We start from the raw sequence: 18,597 nt of genomic DNA, 5'->3' as shown, positions 1-18,597 counted from the left end.
AAATGAGTTTGAAATTAGCCAAAGAAGTCAACAGAGCAAGTAAACGGTGAAATGTTATTATCTGGTCCGGGATTGCGTGCTTTTTGGTGAATCGGTTGTTGATATTTTTCTTATGTGAATATAAGAACTTTGAAGCTATGTAGCAAAACGGTGCTAAGTTGACGTTATGCATGTTTACGGTGTTAGCAGATGCTAGCCGCTTACAAGCTACGCGTGTTGTTTTCGCTCCTGTCTTCGTAACGCTGTCATGTTTTAACCCAACATCCTCAGCTCTGCGGTAGTGTTGGTGCCGCAGACTTTTTCTTCCAGAGAGAGTATTGAACATATACCGATATTTGCGCCATGAATCCGCCCAATCCGTTTGGAAGTCCACAAGGTGGAGCTTTCCAGGCCCCAAACAACTCCATGAAGACGGGATTGTTCCAGTCCTTTGGACAGCAAGGCTCCGGCGGCCAGGTCCCAAGTTTGGGTTTTTTTCCGCCGTCTGCGTTTGGACAGCCGTCTGCTTTGAATCAACCTCATGGAAATACCGTCTTTGGACAAACACCTGCCTTTGGACAGTCGACTGCACAGCCCCCATTAAGCCAAGCCACAGCATTTGGACAGCAGTCATTAGGAATGAGTAGCTCGGGCTTTAGCACAGCCCCGGCGTTTGGACAGACAAGTGGACAGAGTCAGGGCTCAGTTTTTGGGCAGACGTCGGCGTTCGGGCAGACGTCTGCGTTCGGTCAAGCCACGGGATTTGGCCAACAGAACGCAGGATTTGGGAAACAGCCACCGGCGTTTGGTCAACAACAACAGCAACAACAACAACAACAACAACAACAACAGCAGCAATCCTCTGGGTTTGGAAAACCCCAGATGACGACTCTCTCCACCACTGCCTTAAGTTCACAGCCTCAGCCGCTCAGTTTTGGGCAGCCTGTGTTTGGACAGGCGTCGTCCACCAACGTCTCCACCAATGTGTTCGGGGCCGTTCAGAGCGTGAACCAGAGCAGAGGCGCAGGGTCATCGGAGTTTAGTTTCAAGCCGGCCAACGAGGCACTTTTCAAACCTATCTTCAGTGCCAGTCCTGAGCCTGCCAACCCCCTGACCACTTCAGTGACCAGCTCGCCTTTTGGCACTAGTGGGTCCCAGACAAGCTCCATCACCATGAGCAGCAGCAGCAGCAGCACCACCAGTGGCTTCTCCTCATTAACTGGGCCTAAGCCAGGGCCAGTCGGCTTCAGCTTTTCACAACCGGCTGCAGCTCCCTCTATTTCCCTTCAGAATAACCCGCTAACAACCGGCAGTACTGTTGTTCCATCAAATACTCCCCAGTTCACCTTTTCCCAGCCAGCAGCCCCCGCCAGCTCCAGCACCAAGGCTTCCACCACGGAGCCCACCACCCCATCGTCTTTCAGCTTTTCCAACAAAACGCTCCAGCCCCAGCCAACATCCCTTTTTGGAGGAACCAGCTTTGGTCAGCCTTCAGCGTTTGCTGACACCAAGGCCAAAGCGGAGACCAGCGCCGATGATAAAGGGAGCAGCTTTGCTGGGGAAACTAATATCTCTGCATGTATTAGCAAAGGCACCAAGCGCAAGGATGATCCTGTCGTCTCAGGCTCGGAGAAACTCGCTGCTGAGGAAGATCTTACACCCGAAGGCGATTCACCTCGACATCCCCCAAAGAGGCCGCTAATGAGGTCCCGCGGCCCAACTGGAGGCTTGTTCAGTAGGGCTCTGAGTGGACTTCGCAGAGACGTCACTAACCCCGTGAGGCAGGAGGTCGCCAAGGAGACTCCGCAGCAGGCACCAAAATGGGACGAGACGCAGAGGGAACCGGTCCAATCTCAGGTCGATGACCAGTCTGTTCCAGCGCCGCCGGTACAGACACAACCCAGGGATGTACTGGGAAAAGTGGAGGAGGCAGGTGAGGCAAATCATGCAGGTGTAGAGAGAACATGAATAGAAAATGGTGGATCATAGAGCTTCTTTCTAAATGACTGGTTTACATTGTCTGGATTCATTGTCTTATTTGATGTTATTAAGTAGTTTCAAATGAGATTTCTCATCATTTTCACCACATTTGATCATAATTCTTTAGGTATATGATTTGTGAATCAGACAAATCCTATTTAGTTAGTTATTTAAAATGATTATTTGCAAACAGCATCAAATATGTGTGGATTCCCTTTGTTTGTCTCTGCTGTAATAACAGGATATTTAGTATTTAGTAGGTTTGTATGTAAACTACAGGCCAAAAGTTTGGAATTAAGGTCAAATTTGTACATAAAAGATCATTGTTTCATTAGACTTTGCATCAAAATAAGCTTGATTATTATATAAAGAGTAACTTATCAGAAGACAGTTTTACTATAATTAATTTTTCTTTCTTCATAGTTTCCTCCTCTGGCTTTAACAACATCATCACATATACGAGACATTTGTTCCACAACAGATATTTATATGAAGACTCTCAAAAGTGAAAGAGTTAAAGTGAATAATGCAAAGTGGGATTTGTTTTTTATTTTTACTTTTGCACTGAAGTTGCGACTCTTGCAAATCTTTTCGACCCTAAAACTAAACCCTTCTTTTCTTTTGCTGACGTTTATTCAGCAATGGTTTTTAAGAAAAGCATTGTGAACAGAAACTTGAAGTTTCTTCCCAACCTTTGGCCTGTAGTTTATGCTTTGACCCAGAGAGAAACGTCCATATCTTAATTTATTAAAACAAGAACTTGCATCATTGGAATATGCTCATGTTGTTATCTTTGTTTTTCCATAATACGTCTTTAGACTCGGTGAAAACCTCAGACCCCCAGGTTGAAACCACCACCCCTGCGAGACGTACTGCGCGCAGGGAAAGCTCGGACAGTTTAAGCGGCATGTCTCCTTCCGACTGCACCATCATCCAGTGCAGGCATGTGCCCCCGGCCCTCAACAAAAAGGACGTCATTGAAAGACACTTTGGAAAGTTTGGCAAAGTCTGCAAAGTCCTGTGTCGACCTGCCAAGAGCCTGGCCATCGTTCACTTTGACAACCATGTGAGTGACATTATAGTCTGACTATTTTCATTTACACCGTGTCTTAATTTAGCCTGATTTAACTTCTCAGTCTGGTCCCGTACCTGCTACATCCTGTGTTACTTATTTTCTGAACTTTACCCTAAAGAGTGTGTGTAAGAATTCATCATTAAGAATCAGTTGGACCAGATACTAAATGGACTTTATCCTGCCACTTTGGGCAACGTCCAGAGAACCAGAGACTGTCTGAAGTTTTTCATTCATCCTGTTTCAGCCGAGCTTAGTTAAACTCTAGACTTAACCCCTACTATTTCCACTAATCCCATTTATGTCAAGGCTTATTTTTTTTTAGTATTTTTCCAAAGAAACCTTCAAATATTGATTGTTGCCTCTGCTGACTGTCGTCTCTTTCAGGCTTCGGCAGCAAAGGCGAAGAGGAAAGGCAAAGTCCTCCACAGACAAGAGCTCCTCCTCCTGTGGCAGAAGAAGAAACAGAGTAAATACTAGACCTTTACGTAGAAATGAGCAGTGAGTCATTGGTTTGCAGTAGTTTGATGGATTTTTTTTTTTTTCGTGTATTAGGTCCCGGGGACAAAGAGAGCAGACCTGCAGCAGACACGGAGGAGGCAGATGGAAAAGATATGGAGGACACAGAGTCTAAGGCGGCTTCCTCCCCGGTCAGAAGACCAACACTCAGAGCCCCTGCACTCAAGAGTATGGTTTCTCTCAGCAGGTAACACAGCGCCCGTATTCAAGTGTTTTGCAACATTTGATATTTTGCTTTAGCTGCAACGTCATCATGTAATTAAAAAGTTACTGTAGCGCTGTGGCTGTTTTTTACAAGTGTCTTCTCTGCACGTCAGCTCGCCGGTGAAGAGCTCGTCTGTGGTCAAGTCTCTGCAGTTTGAATCTGAATCCCAGAAAGAAACCGTCACGGAGATGCAGAGCTCAGAGCGTCCAGTCCCCTCCTCGCTCCTGCACCTGATCGGCCAGGTGGCGGAGACCGCCGAGGACAAGTACCGCCTCCTAGAGCAGAGGGACAAGGTCCTGCGTCAAGGTGAAGCCACGTCCCACATCAGTGGATCTGAAGCTGCTTAAAAAGAAAAACAAAAAAAAACGAAGGACGTCGTCATAATAACAATAATAACGTGTGTATTTCTACGCAGGTCGGCCCAAGCGGACGGACCTGGACCTGTCCAAGGTGTTTGTGGGGACGTGTCCTGATATGTGTCCAGAGAAGGAGAGATACATGAGGGAGACCAGGAACCAGCTCAGCGTGTTTGAGGTCGTCCCAGACACAGAAATGGTAACGTCCTAAATGCACATTTAAGCTTTTTGACTTTAGTCTCTGGTGTATAAAGGTATGAAAATTAAGCTGCGCCAAAATGGAAATGAAACATTTTTCAGAGAGTTCCTCTCAGTAATGTGTGTCACTTGTAGGAGCTTTGCTTTCACTCTTTGCAGGTTCTTACTAGACTGAATCAACACTAAACACAGTCGCCTCCTTCCTCCAACCAGGTCGATCACGCTACAGCCATAAAGGAGTACAGCCGCTCGTCTGCCGACCAGGAGGAGCCTCTGCCCCACGAACTGCGTCCGTTGCCTGTGCTCAGCATGACCATGGACTATCTGGTGACTCAGATCATAGACCAGAGTCAGGACAATTACAGGGACTGGTACGACTTTGTGTGGAACAGGACCCGCAGCATCCGCAAGGTAACGCACTGGTTTACTCGTTTATTTCTTTCTGCATTTGTTGAGCATTACGTGTTTTTATTGGTTAGCGCGTTAATAAGGCGCAGGCGCAAATTCCTTTTAATGTCGTTGTTTTCACACAACCCCTGCTCTGTTGTTATGGACATAGTTCGAGAATTGATTGTTTCAGCTTTAAAGCGGCGGAAGGAAAATAATAGTAAACAGTAATTATGCCGTGTAGAAAACATAGAACATAGAAGCAGCAGAAACAAAGCAGTAGAAATGAATAAAGAATCGGATCCAACAGGATGTTTCTCTCGACAACATCACAGTTTTCTGTATTCATTGCTGATTTGAAGTGACCTGAGAGCAACACTTCAAGGTAGATTTAAAAGAGATATTAAACGATGTGTGATTAATTTGCATTTACTATGGAAATCATGCAATTAATTGCAATGAAACATTAAAGCCTTAGACATCCTTTGTGTTCTGTGAGTTCCCACTACACAGTCATATAAAATGACAGATTTTTGCAGAAGTTTGGTCTGGTGACTGATGCTTTCCCTCTGTCGTCCTCACAGGACATCACCCAGCAGCACCTCTGCTGCCCTCACACTGTGTCTCTAATTGAGAAGTGCACACGCTTCCACGTGCACTGCGCCCACGACCTCTGCGAAGAGCACATCTCGGCTTTTGACGCCAAGATCAACAACGAGAACATGACCAAGTGTTTGCAGAGCCTCAAAGAGATGTACCAGGACCTGGCTACTCGGCAGGTCTTCTGCCCCCGTGAGGCCGAGTTCCGCCAGTACAGCGTCCTGGTGAAACTCAACGACGGCGACATCCTACGGTGAGTTTATGTCCGGGATGCGTCTGAATGTGTTATCTGTGACCCTCACGCTTCATGTCCACGCAGGGAGGTGCAGCAGTTCCGCGACGAGGTGCGAAACTCTCCCGAGGTGAAGTTTGCTGTGCAGGTGTTCGCTGCCGTCAGCAGCAACAACTTCGTTCGCTTCTTCAAGCTGGTGAAAAGAGCTTCGTACCTGGCCAGCTGCCTCCTGCACAGATACTTCAATCAGGTCAGAAACCGTGTGGATTTAGTCACTGTTCAGTGAGAAATATTAAATCTACTGTTACGGATTTTCCTTATTTTAATGTGGCCTTGAAAACCTCCAATTATTCTTTCACATATAAGGAGACGCAACCTTTAGTGAGACATGGCAGCAAAAACACTCGCTTTTTTTTTTTTTTTTGCTATTTTGCGTCTTCAGATCCACATTTAGGTTGTTTTCACTACACATTGTCTGTGTTGAGCCTCGAATTTCCTCCTAAATTCTCTAAAAATCATCTTTCTACTCTGAGTCTCGTCTCTATCCGGTGTATGAGGAACCGTTGTGAAGTTCTTGTTCTCCTGCAGAAGTTTGTCAGCTCCAAATATGGTCATATCCTTTCTGTTGGCAACCAATCGTTAAAGTAGAAAGGATCTGAAGCTAAACTCTCATTGGTTGGTGTCGATTTCTGACAACGTGAGTGGTTTAAAAGTCACGTAACCGAATATTCTGCTGGTCTGTGTTTATTTGAGAAGGACATTTAAAAATGCAGCAAAATCTTCTCGAAGAAGAAAATTACAACTAATTAGTGAGAAAAGTCGATTGTTATTCATGTTTCACACTTGAATGAACAATTTAGTCTGACATTTTGATATTATCTATGTTGATGTGATTATATGATACATTTTGAAGGATTTCAGTACATTTGGTTTTGGTTCATAATCGTTTCCAGTAAAAATACACATGATTTTACAATGTGAAACTTTTCTCAAAATGACTTTTTCTGCTGCTCTGAGCCAGAAACCTCCACTTCAGTAGAACTTACACAAACCAAACTCTACAGATTTATTCCTAATTACATTCTGCAGATATTTACAGAGAGGATGTTTCATATATTATTCAGAGACTGATTTATAGAATATTTTACTGGAAATCTAGTACATTTACAAAATAAACTTTAAAATCTCACTTTGGCCATTATTCTGTTGTGAAAATGTATTCAAATTTGTGCATAATTAAGTAGACAACTCATCATTTGCATATTAAAATATAAATTCACAGAAAATTCGTAATACAAAAAAAATATTGCATTTATGTGAGTAATCGAGTGGAAAACTCTCATGGTGATATCTATTAGTTAGTGGTGTCTCTACTGCCCTGAAACGAGCGAAAATAGCTGAAGATTCATTTTCTGTCCATTAATTAATTGCTTAATTAGATAATTTGGGGGTTTAGAGGGTGAGTTTTGTTTTGTGTAGAGTTTAAATGTGTGTATGACTGTGTGTGTCCAGGTCAGAGCTAAAGCATTGAAGGCCCTGAACGTAGCTCACACCGTTGGTCCTCGGTCGACTATTTTTCCAGTTGAGGACATAGTTCGGATGTTAATGTTCCCAAGTGTTGCAGAGGCCACTGACTTTTTCCAACAATACGGCCTCAATGTCAGCGACGGGTGAGTGTCTTTTGTCGTCTTGTTCAGGCACCAACAAAGTATTAACGCTGAGTTAACGCTCACACTGTTTCATTCGCAGTATGGTGGAGCTGAGTCGGACGGGCTACCAGGAACCAGAGCTGCCTCTGTCTCAGAAGAAGTCTGACGTCATCCTGGCAAAGAAAACCGTCCTGACTGGGGAGGTGGTGAACGGGGGCCCCCTCCCTGACCCTCCCCGACACACCCCCGTCTGCAGCTTTGACTCCCAGAACAAGTACCGTGGAGAAGGTCCTGTGGCCGAGCCCACGTCCAGTCAGTTCAAAGGTAGAAATGACCTGACTCTGTTTACAGCTGCACAGACTTCTGCTTTAAAGAAAGATGCAGGAGGAGAATGTAACACCTTTTCTTCGTTGTTTCAGCCCCTGCTGACAGGTTGGAGATGAAGGCGTCGTCCAGTATTCATGCGCCTCAGGTGAAGCCTCCAGCGTTCGCGATGCCCGTGGCTGTTGCAGAAGAGACGGGAGAGGCCGGTGAAGCGTTCCACGCCTCGGCCCGCGCAGCAGAACCTCCCCAGCTCTTCCAGCCCATCTCCCAACCTCAGCCTTTCAGACCTCCGTCGCCTCCGCCCAGACCTCAGCCGGTTTACAGCGAGGAGGTGAGGGGGAGATCTATTAGCAGACTCATATATATTCTCACGGATTGCCTTTACTGTAATAGGTAGAGATGGGGACTGATACTCGGTACCTTAATGCTAGCGGTGTTGATGCTAATGGTAGTAACCAGACAGAAAAGCCAGAGTCTTTAATTAGCTTAGCGCCCTTAGCTCGATTGCTGTCAGTTTTTCACCTGCATGGATTATGAAGTGAACTTCATAATGTCTAAGGTCAATAGTTTGTCAGATGCAACAAGGGAGGAAACACCTGGAATTAGTTTCAACATCTGGCCACGCATAACATTTTATTACAAGCTGAGAAATGTAGCATCTTTGACAGCCTGCACCAGTTTTTTTTATCATGCTTTTATTTTTTCCCACCTCTAGTAGGAGGTGGTTTAGACTTCTGTGTTAAGTCGACTCTAGCGCTGTAGCCTGACGTGCACCTCCCCACAAATACAGAAATATATAAAGAGCTGTGATTGGTCCTGTTGGTGGTAGCGTGTTTCTGCTTTAGTTTCACTAGCTGGTTTTCCATCACTACAAGTATCAAATAGTTTGTTTTGGATTAATAAAGAATAGGAAAGTATTGAAGTAGAAACAAAACTGGCAAAATAAAAAAAAGACACTGTGCCAACTAGTGTTTGGGTGGAGTTGTTACAGAGTGAACCAGAGATACAAGTAGAAATAACTCACACTGAGGTAGACGACATGCGTACGTTACAGTGTCTAGTTCTGCAGTATTTTAAAAGAGCCTTAAAGTTTTACCCAAATACCTTAAAAGTAGTTTCTTCAGGTACATTCTGTTGACATGACTAAATACTTTTACCTCAGACGGTAAAATACATGTTTACTGGGACATGAGAGCGTCTCAGTAAAGCTCCACTGAACTAACTGTTGCACTGTGGTCTGTGGTGTGTTCATGGTCCGTCTCCTCCTGTAGGACATCATGGCCGAGCTGGACTGTGTCATAGACGAGGTGGTTGATGCAGCAGTGATGGAGGTGGCCAACGCCGGCGCCAGCTACGCTGCAGCAGCTCTCACGTAAGTTCACATGTGAATTATGGTCTTAGCCTTCACATCCTTCAGGTAAAATGGTTTCAATTTCAAGAATTAGTAGATTATTCTGCAAATTATGTTTAAAGCTCATCAAAAATCATGGCCGATACTTATTTTATCCATTTTTTTTATTATTATCGTTATTTTGCTTGTTATTGTGTTGTTGTTTTTTAATTGAAGTTCTTTGTTAAATTGATTCTTAGGGTAAAGGGGCAGATTATATCAGATTATTATTCTTTCTGCTCCCGTTCATTCAGATTTGGGAACGTTTGTGTTTATGTGAATTTTTTTTTAAGCAATCAATGAATGAAAAGAAAAGAAAATTGCTATAAGTAATCTGCTTGATGGCAGCGACACCTTCCCCATTTATATTTCCATGTTTGACCTGTGCTTGTCTTTGCAGTGAGAGCAGCGTTCAGGTGGAGTCGGTCGTCTCCGAGGTGCTGGGACAGATGCTGCAGGACGTGTCCTCTGCTGAGATCAAGCTGGAACAAGATCGTGTTGCAGAAGAGAAGCGCAAGCTTGAAGAAGCCAGGTTGGTTTAGAAACATGCACCATGAAGATGAACAGTTGTCATCATGTGAACCATATCCTGTACGTTAAAAGCCACATATCCCTCATTTCCTTTTCTGTTGTCTGTGTCAGGAGGAGGCAGGAGCACGAGGCCTTCCTGGCCAGGTTCAGCCTCTCCCTCTGCACAGAGATCATCCATGAAGTGTTGGATGAGTCCATACAGGAGGCCGCCACCTCTGAGATACAGTAAGACTTCAGAAGCATCCTGATCCATAATAATGTCGTCATGTGACGCACACATGTTCCCCTGAATGAAATGTTTTAAATGTCGTTCTCCAGGCAGGCGGTAAATGAGAAAACAGAACGCGTGGCTAAATGCACTGAGGAGGTCTGTGCCAGTCTGGTCGAGGAGACTTTGAATGCAGACATCGCTCTGTTGGTTGAGGATATATTAGAAGCTGAGCTCCAACGGATCCACAAGTACATCAAAAGGTAAAAGACGGAGCAGGTGGACAGGCAGTAAGAGAATTACTGGCGGAAGGTCTTCATGTGTCTTTTCTCCACCAGGTGGCGTGACGTGGTAGCAGTTCGTCGCCAGCTGAAGAGGCAGATGAGAGGTTTTCCTGCGGCTCCGTGCTGCGTTGACCCTCGCTTCAAACTGAAGGCTCTGGTTCCCAGCGCCCCCGCTCGGCCCTCCATAGCAGACCTGACCCGGGGCCTCGTCAACATGGGCAACGCCGGCATTTTAGCCCTGTCCAGCACCAGGTATATAAAATATATAATACAGGTGTTTTTAACTGTATTTGAGGAGGAATTAAATAGAGTTGGATAAAAAAACGTTTTCTCTTGTATTAAGGTTGTTGAAGATGAGAGAACGAGTTATCCACCAGATGAAAGTTCAATACTTCTATCAACAGCTGCTGAAGTAAGTTTAGAGTCTTTGAGTAGCATCAACGCTGCCAGAGGTAACGCTACCACGGGTTCATCCCACCAACACCAGCCTGACACTCAGTACGTTTACATGCAAAAAAAAAAAAAGAATTACTGCCTTAATCTGACTTTAACTGGAGAGTTTCAGTAAATGTAAACACGTTACTCCAAGTAATCAAGTACTCAAGAAAGCTGGTCACAGAAGAAGAAGGTTATCTTATCTGCACAATAAGTAGCACATTACGTACGAGATTAAAAAGCTGAACTATTATCCATCTGGTTGTTGTTTAAATGCCAGTCTGCTGCATGAACGACTGTTTATTACATGACGTATTGGGTCAACTTGACAGGGGGTCATATTAACCTGCTGAAAAGACACATATCCCCATTAAGCCCCATTAAGCTGTGCATGTAAACGCACTGATTAACTCACACCTGAGACTCTTCTTTGAGACCTGTTTTGTTCTTTTTAGTGACATTATTTTTGCACAATAATCTGCTTTTTTTGCACTTGCACAAATTACCTGACTTGCTGCGTTTACATCCCCCCTGGAAATGCATAGAAAAAACAACTATCACAGTAAAAAAACTGGTAATGGAAACACTTATATTTCTAAAAACCTCTTAGATTTCTAAAGCTAAAACACTTTTAAGCTCTCGTGAGGTGATTTTTCAGACGTATCGATATAAAAGTTTATCACAAAAGTGCAATGGAAACACTTTTTGGCATTTCCCCGTCACTGGACGTGATGCAGGGGGTCATGTGACCAGTTCATTTAAAGTTCATCATCCTCAAAGTGAGTTACAGCTCATTTACAAAACACCTTTCAATGGAAACACGTACCAAGAGCAATTGGACATTTTAAGGAAATTTCAGAAATATCACTTTATTTGGAAACGCATTTAATAACACACACGAGACGTTTGGCTGAGACCTGTTTTATTCTTTTTACAGATTATTTTTGCACAATAATCTGCTTTTTTTTGCACTTGAACAAACTACCTCACTGTCATTTTTTTTTAGCGTTTTTTAAATTCCCAGTCCACACAATGTCTACAGAGTCAGAGTCCTGTTCATTTTTATTTTGTAGATTCTTTCAAATTACATTTTGCCTTTTTATTGTTTTCTTGTCTTCTTTGCTACTGTGACAAGGAATAAACCGTGTTTTATGGAGCTAGTGTTTTATTCCACATGTTGACATGTGTCCTCTCAGTGAGACGGTGTGGACGCCCCTCGATCTTCCAGCCCTGGTCACCGAACACGTCCCCGACCCCCCGGACCGAATCTTCTGGAAAGCCGTCCTCCTGTTACCCAGTGACCACGAGAGCGTAGCCAGCGTGGCAGACGGGTGAGCAGCAACAATGACACAGTGATTTCAGTAAAGATTATTATTCCTGTTATGTGATGAAACATTAAAGCTTCTATGAGCGTCCTGTCTGTGGGGGTTTCAGGATTCTGTCTGACTGGCTGGAGGTGAAACTTGGTGGCGATAAGGGTTCGGACGTCGGGGAGGAGCAGCCAGACGGCTCCTTGAGGAACCTTTGTGTTACCAACACGCTGCAGGAGAGAGGACGACGCACACACAAAGTCCACGTCAGCATCAAGGTTAGATCAGGCCTCATGTGGAGCTCAGTGCTCAGGACTCTAGATTATACAGCTAATAAACCCGAGTTATTCACAGATTACATGGGTTTAATGCATCGTGTCATGATTAAAGTTAATATAAGATGAGCTAGAAAACTTGTTTACATCATCAGAATAATTGGGTCAATATTTAACTGTGGGACTTTTTTGAGTTTAACATAGTGACAGATATTACAGTTATTTTCAGGCCTAAAACCAACATGGCCGCCTGTAACTAATCAACACATGATATTTTTACAGAGAGATTCTTCTAAATATTATTTGTACAATTGAGTAAATTGAAAGTCATTTATAAATATATTGTAGTAGCACTGTGATAAATCCACAGTTGACTCACACACGACTTTATATTAAATAAGAAGAACAAACCTTGGACCAGGTCATGTGATCTGGATTTAACTCATTTAATTAATGTGTAACTTACAATTAGTTATTTTTCATATTAAATTTAATATATTGCCAAAAAAGAAATATCTGTCATGATTATCTCAACTTAACAAAAGAACCCAATCAGAACTAATTTTATTATTGTTTCATTAATTAGAAGTTGTTATTTATTTAGTTGACATATTAGTGATATCTGGTCATTTCCTTTCACACATAGTGATTGTTTCCATAATAAATAATAATGGGTTTTGTAAAGACATGATCATATTGAACATAAAACATTATTATATTTTACTTTTAATAAAAATCCTATGGACTTCAAAGTCCCTCAGTTATATATTGACCTAACTGTAGAAATAAGGTGTTGAATTCTAAGGAAGGTCTTAGTGAATTTAGTCAAGAAGCCAAAGTGCAGTGCACAGACGTAAGGATGGACAGAACAATATTAAATAATAAAACAATAAGAGCTAACGCCTCAAAATGAGTCTTATGCAAAGGCAGCTTGTTCCAGCGTCCTGTTTGTTTTAGGGACGGACAACAATGATTTAACGAAAACCTTAACGAGACTCATCCCTGGTCTTAATAACAAACCAGTTAATTAAGAGAAATCTAAATAATAATGGAGCAAATAAAGCAGCAGGAAGCAGAGACTGGACCCTGGGTCACAACTGGACGACCCAGGGGTCAAACCGTCCGTCAGACTCCTCAGTGTCTCTTGCTGATGTGTCCCAGGCGTCCCGAGGTCCTCTGTCTGAAGACGGCCTGTCCAAAATGGAGGAGTGCTGTGAGCTCCAGGGGACGGGGGCCCTGATCCTCCTGCTGCCCTCCCTGCCCTTCCTGGAGGTGGGGCAGGACGAGCGGGACGTCCCTCTGCTCTCAGCTCTGCTTCAGCTCAAACAGCTGCAGAAAGCAAACACCTGGCACTGTCCCCTGCCCCTGGTCGTCCTGGTGCCGGGGCCGGACGGCGGCGCCGCCGACACCGACAAGCTGGAAGAAGGTGAGTGGTAAAAATATACCCGGTAATATGTTTAATGTGTAAATGCTACGATGGATGTGGAAATAGTTTTAACGTGTTAAACCTGGAACGTCTTCGTCTCGTTGCTCAGCTCTGATGCTGCACACGCTGATAAAGGACGGGCTGATATCTGAGTACACGTTCGTCTTCATTCACGAGACCACGAACGACCTGCAGGGATCCAAGAAGGTAAGACACACACACACCGTGTCATTTATTTATTTCCCCATGTAATATATCACACACACATTCACACACTGACATTTTCTTACTATTAACTACTACTAACAGTTATTGTTGTAGTCACCGTATATTTTTCATATTTTCTGATATTTTGTCTTATAACAACGTGACATTTTAACATTAATATATAATAGTAATATTATAAGGTGGAGGCTTCATGTTTTAGTTTTTTTGTTTGTTTTGCGTCTCCCTGCACCATTTCATCATTATTTATGTGTATTTTTTTATTGTTCAAGTATCATATAGAAACTTTCCTTGTCTTTCGCACGTTTACATACACATTTCACATAATTATGTGACTATATTAGCAAGACTATATTCACACAAACCTTTGTTGCATTTTTACAAATAGAATAAAGGTTTCACAAGTCAGAGATTGTATCATCATGAATCTTTAGCCTCTGTGGATTAATCCAGTCCAGGGTTGAGAAGTCTAGGTGCAGTGGTTTTTGATCTGGACCTGGTCTAATGAGGTTAACTTCCCTTTAAGTGCTGAATCTGAAGCTAACTTTAGCCTTGTAGCCACTTCCACATATACACTGTGAACTCTATATTTTATTTTTCTAATACTAGTGAATGTCTTCATCTACTTTAGTTATAGTTTATAGTGAGAAATGTTTTTCAGTTCATTTGCATGTGAAGAAACTGACAGTAAAGCTGACTTTGACCTGGTTTTTCTGTGTGTGTGTGTGTGTGTGTGTAGCTCAGCCAGTCCATGCGTTGGCTTCTGGCGCGTTCTCCTCCCCCGTTCCCGCTCACCTGCCAGACTCTGGTGCAGCTGGTTGAGACGAGCCTGAGCCGTGAGTTCGTCCCCAGAGTTTACGCCAACCGTCAGGACCGGGACGCGGCGCGTCTCCCGTCCCAGGACCCGGCGCCCGTCGTCCGGCTCTACAACGCCGTCCTGGCTCACGTCGCAGACAAAGTGTCGTGCCAGGATCTCAGCAAACTGTCGTGGCCTCCGGGCGAGTTCTGCCTCCCCGAGACCCGGGACTTCGTCCCTCATCTGGCCTGGAACTCGCCCCAGCACCTGGACTGGCTGCAGAGAGCCATCCTCAGCCTGCAGCTGCCCCCGTGGGACCAGATTCCTGCAGCAGGTCAGTGGCCGAGACACAAAACAAGTCCTGAGCCTTTCAGCAATTTAACCGTTTCATTCATTTTCAATTTAAACAAAAATAACTGTAGATTTTCAAAATTCACATCCTAACATTTAATATTAGTTCATATTATTTTTTACTATTTTTCAGTTCTTTGTTTGTAGTTAGGAAACATTCTCCAAGCTTCATAAATTCACTCTCCATCTTTAAAAACAAACAGCTTAGATGGTGCCTTCAGGAAAACTTGGAAATTCTTTATTCCAGCTCGGACGTTCCAGACTTCTGATATCATAGCGTTCACGTGGCAGGTTAACTTGTTAACAGGAGAAAAAAATAAGTTTGGTTTATTGTCACTGTTTGAACATTAAAATATGCAGCAGACATTTTTTGTTTTGGAAGCTGTAATTTCTGAGTTTGACGACTAAGAGCTCATTTTTTCCCAAGTTGTCTTGAATGCAGTGAATTCAACTGACTACTTCAACCTGACAATTTCCCATATCAGCAATTTATTTCTAAATGATGGTGAAAAACTGGTGAAACAGGTGAAAACTGATGCCAATAACATCTGTATTGTCAGCATAAATAAATTTAATGTATTTTGACACTTTGCAAATGTCTTTGCCATGTAAGGAAAATATTAACGTGTTATTTGTCTCTGTCTTTAGACTCGTGGTCTGAGCTCTGCTCCTCCGTCTCTCGCTACGCCGCTCAGATCCCGGCGTCACGTCGCAGTCAACCCCTCCTGATGTCGCAGCTGGAAAACCTCCTGGAGCGAGTGAGGCTGGAGGGTCAGCACACCCGAACCCCCGGGTCCAGAGCGAACAGGAGGAGCAGCGGAGCCGAGAGCGTGTTCGCCGCCTTCAGCCGGATCCCGTGGGACGACGTGCTGATGATCTGCATCGACCACAAGCTGAAAGACTGGCAGATACGTGGAGCGCCGGTCTGCGAAGGTGCTCTTCCCTAAAAAAAATTAAAAAAAAGCAGGAGGACACGAGTTTCCACCTGTTCCTGGTGATGATTTTAACTTGTTTGTCCTGTTTTTCAAGACGCTGTGACGGAGGATGGGGAGATCCTGGTTTACTTCCCGACAGAATCATTAAATGGCTTCGAGCCGCCTGAGGAGTGGACGCAGGCGGTCAAACAAACACACAGGGAGAAGCAGCAGGAGCAGGACGGGTAAGAAGGGCCTGGAAACCACCCACGCAAAGTCAAATTAAGGGCGATCTGATCAATCAGCCCGGACAAAATTCCATCTAAAACGCCTCTAAAACGTCCAATTAGATCAGCTGATGAGGTGAAACAAGCCTCAGATCAGAACACAGTGAAAGACCCACTAAGATGTAAGTGTTCACAACAGCTGGAGGCTGAGTTTAGAGTTTAGGTAGCGAGCGACTGCTCAGCTCTGTAGGTCATTTCATAGACGAGAAGGAGACTTTTTGTGTCTTCTAAAACCCTGCTGGAGTTTAATTAAGGAGTAAATAGATTCAGAAACTCTTTTTGTTCCTCCCGTCATAAAAAAAGACAAAAAACAAAAGCAAGTAGAGGTAGATAGTATGGTCTGGTCTGGGATGAGGCGGCAGAAGATACGTTAGCTGCATTGTTCAGGTTGATTTGTGTGTAAATCTGACTGTTCTTCGAGTGATACCTGTTGTGTTAATGGATCCAGCCGTTGTGTGGTGCGATAGTTTGCACACGGATGGGAAAGTGGGATGTTGCAGCCAGTAAATTGAGATAATGTGGTGGTTACTTCTTTCCAGAAATGTTGCATTGTTGGTGTAAGTGGAGAATCCATGGAGGCAGTGAGATCAAATGTGTGTAGCAGCTAATCCCATTAAGTGCATTTAGTTTTGTGACTCCAGCATCATTTTCATTTCTTTCAGACTCGGTCTGTGCACATTTTACTTGTTCCTACTTTTAATTCTTAAAAAGTGTTTAATTCCAAAGGAAAGCAGGTTGTGTTTATGTTGCTCTATCTGTCTGTCTGTTATCTATCATCTATATGTCTCTTATTACTTTTATGTTCTGAACTAGTGAAGATTTAATTATTATTCATTATTATCAACGCACACATTTTACAGCTGTTTCAGAAGTGATATCTTCACAAAAACAAAATGAAAGCAGGTTACATCATCGTCTCCTTGCAGCTGCACAATAAGTTCTATCTTAACTTTTTACTAATTTCTCTCTACTTCTTTTCCGTGTCAGTGCGAGTGCAGCTCCCTGCCTCACACCCACCAGTCTGTCCCTCAGACAGAGGTTGTTCACCAGCCTGATGGAACCAGTCGAGGCCCCGGCGGCTCCTCTCGACATCACCCACACTCCCTCTGCACAAGAGCAGCTCGCCCACAGAGTCTTCCAGAGCTTAGAGGAGGAGAAGGCTGAAAGCAAGAGGTTCGGCTCTGTCACTGTCACTCTGTCACTGCTGGGGGGTTTTAGAATGACCACTGATCAGATTGTTTCTGCAGAGTCTTAAAAAGGCTAAAATTTAATAATTTGAGGCCTTAAAAAGCCTTAAATACGAGTATGTTTAGCATTTTAGGTCTTAAATTCCATTTAGTTAAGTCCATTTACAGTGTGACCCCCTCTGGCCCGGGATATTATGTTTCTGTTCTTCATTAGCTTTTTAGCGCGTTGTCCAGTTTAAGTTGGATTAAGTCGTTAACATGCCAGAGAAAAACGATTTCCAATCTCATTATCTGAACTCAGATTTTAGATTTTACATGCACTCAAGTTGTCCAGTTAAAGTCGGATTAAGGCCATTATTAGTTTTTTCCATGTGCGTGTAAACATACTGAGTGAAATGTAGTAAATGTAGTTGCAATAACTGCAGATGTGCAGCTTTAGGACATGAACTAATGCTACACACTTGCACACTCGTTTCACTGTCTCCACACCCTGAAGAAGACGCCAGGCGAAACCTTGAGGTGTTTTTCTGATTTTCCTTATTTCTTGTACTTTGTGTAGGTCTTAAATTTAACCCGGCTCACATCCCTGTGTATTAGTCAAAACATAATGTGTGTGTCATGTCTATCACCTGTCTGCAGAAGCATGGAGCAGCTTCAGCGCTGGCTGGACGGGGACCCTCTGGACCACTTGTCCACGCCGCTCTTCGTTCCCTCCTCCACGCTGCTGTCCATGCCCACAACCTTCACACATAACCCCGCAGCCAAGAGTCGAGAGGCCGCGTCCGCACAGGTAGGACGTGTTTCCTTTCCATATCACCAGAGATTTTAACTAAAAACTAAAGCATTTTATTTCCCTCCAGGAGCCAGAGCCTCATGAGGCGTCTGTGGAAGCAGCGTGGCCTAAGAACGCTCCCGTATCTATATCATGGAGGCTGAAAGAACTCGAGCGGCAGATCTTGGCGAGTCAGGAGGAAGAGCTGGCCTGCAGGCTGAAGCTGACTGGTCTGCTCGGCATCGTGGACGACTGAACAGCCGTCAAACGAAACCATTCGTCCTCTCTGCCTTTGACTTAACATGAAGTCTGTGACGTTCTCACTCCCAACTCATATTTTTTGTTTTAGCGTTGAGGTTATTAACCAATTTGCAAACGTGTGTCTCATGTAGTTTTTTTTAATTAACGAAGTTTGATGTATCAAAGAAAATTACGTTTTTCATTTCGTCTTGCTCCACTGACTTTGGATTTAGGATTTTAAATGTGTGCAAGTACGAATGCAGCGTCTCTGTTTAGTTTTTTTGCTGAAAACTGATGAGACACTGATTCTGTTAAATCTCTAGGAAATGTTCTTCTCTGCCTTTAACACGTATTTAAGCTACAGAAAAGCTTAAGTTGTGTTTGTGTTTGTATGACTGAATGATGAAATCACTAAATAAAAGTGTTATATTTTCCAAATAAACCTGTAGTTTTCTTCAGTTATTC

The 18,597-nt window shown here is 43.7% G+C and overlaps 1 protein-coding gene across 1 annotated transcript; it reads left to right on the top strand.

Annotated features, from left to right (window-relative positions):
• The first annotated feature begins 11 nt into the window (after positions 1-11).
• On the top strand, positions 12-18,574 carry LOC125017398 (minichromosome maintenance complex component 3 associated protein). The gene is made up of 28 exons (XM_047600462.1): positions 12-1,912; positions 2,778-3,025; positions 3,419-3,500; positions 3,587-3,737; positions 3,868-4,061; positions 4,171-4,310; positions 4,523-4,720; positions 5,281-5,549; positions 5,616-5,778; positions 7,041-7,198; positions 7,278-7,501; positions 7,597-7,832; positions 8,773-8,873; positions 9,292-9,423; positions 9,534-9,647; positions 9,741-9,893; positions 9,969-10,166; positions 10,258-10,326; positions 11,546-11,680; positions 11,784-11,937; positions 13,096-13,360; positions 13,470-13,567; positions 14,325-14,715; positions 15,381-15,665; positions 15,762-15,891; positions 16,921-17,106; positions 17,760-17,910; positions 17,981-18,574. The coding sequence occupies exons 1-28, from the start codon at positions 343-345 to the stop codon at positions 18,146-18,148; spliced, it is 6,363 nt and encodes a 2,120-aa protein (XP_047456418.1). The 5' UTR covers positions 12-342; the 3' UTR covers positions 18,149-18,574.
• Positions 18,575-18,597: the final 23 nt, after the last annotated feature.

This window comes from Mugil cephalus, chromosome 12 (genome assembly GCF_022458985.1).
Source record: "Mugil cephalus isolate CIBA_MC_2020 chromosome 12, CIBA_Mcephalus_1.1, whole genome shotgun sequence".
NCBI lineage: Eukaryota > Metazoa > Chordata > Actinopteri > Mugiliformes > Mugilidae > Mugil > Mugil cephalus.
This window is presented reverse-complemented; position numbering and strand designations above follow the sequence as displayed.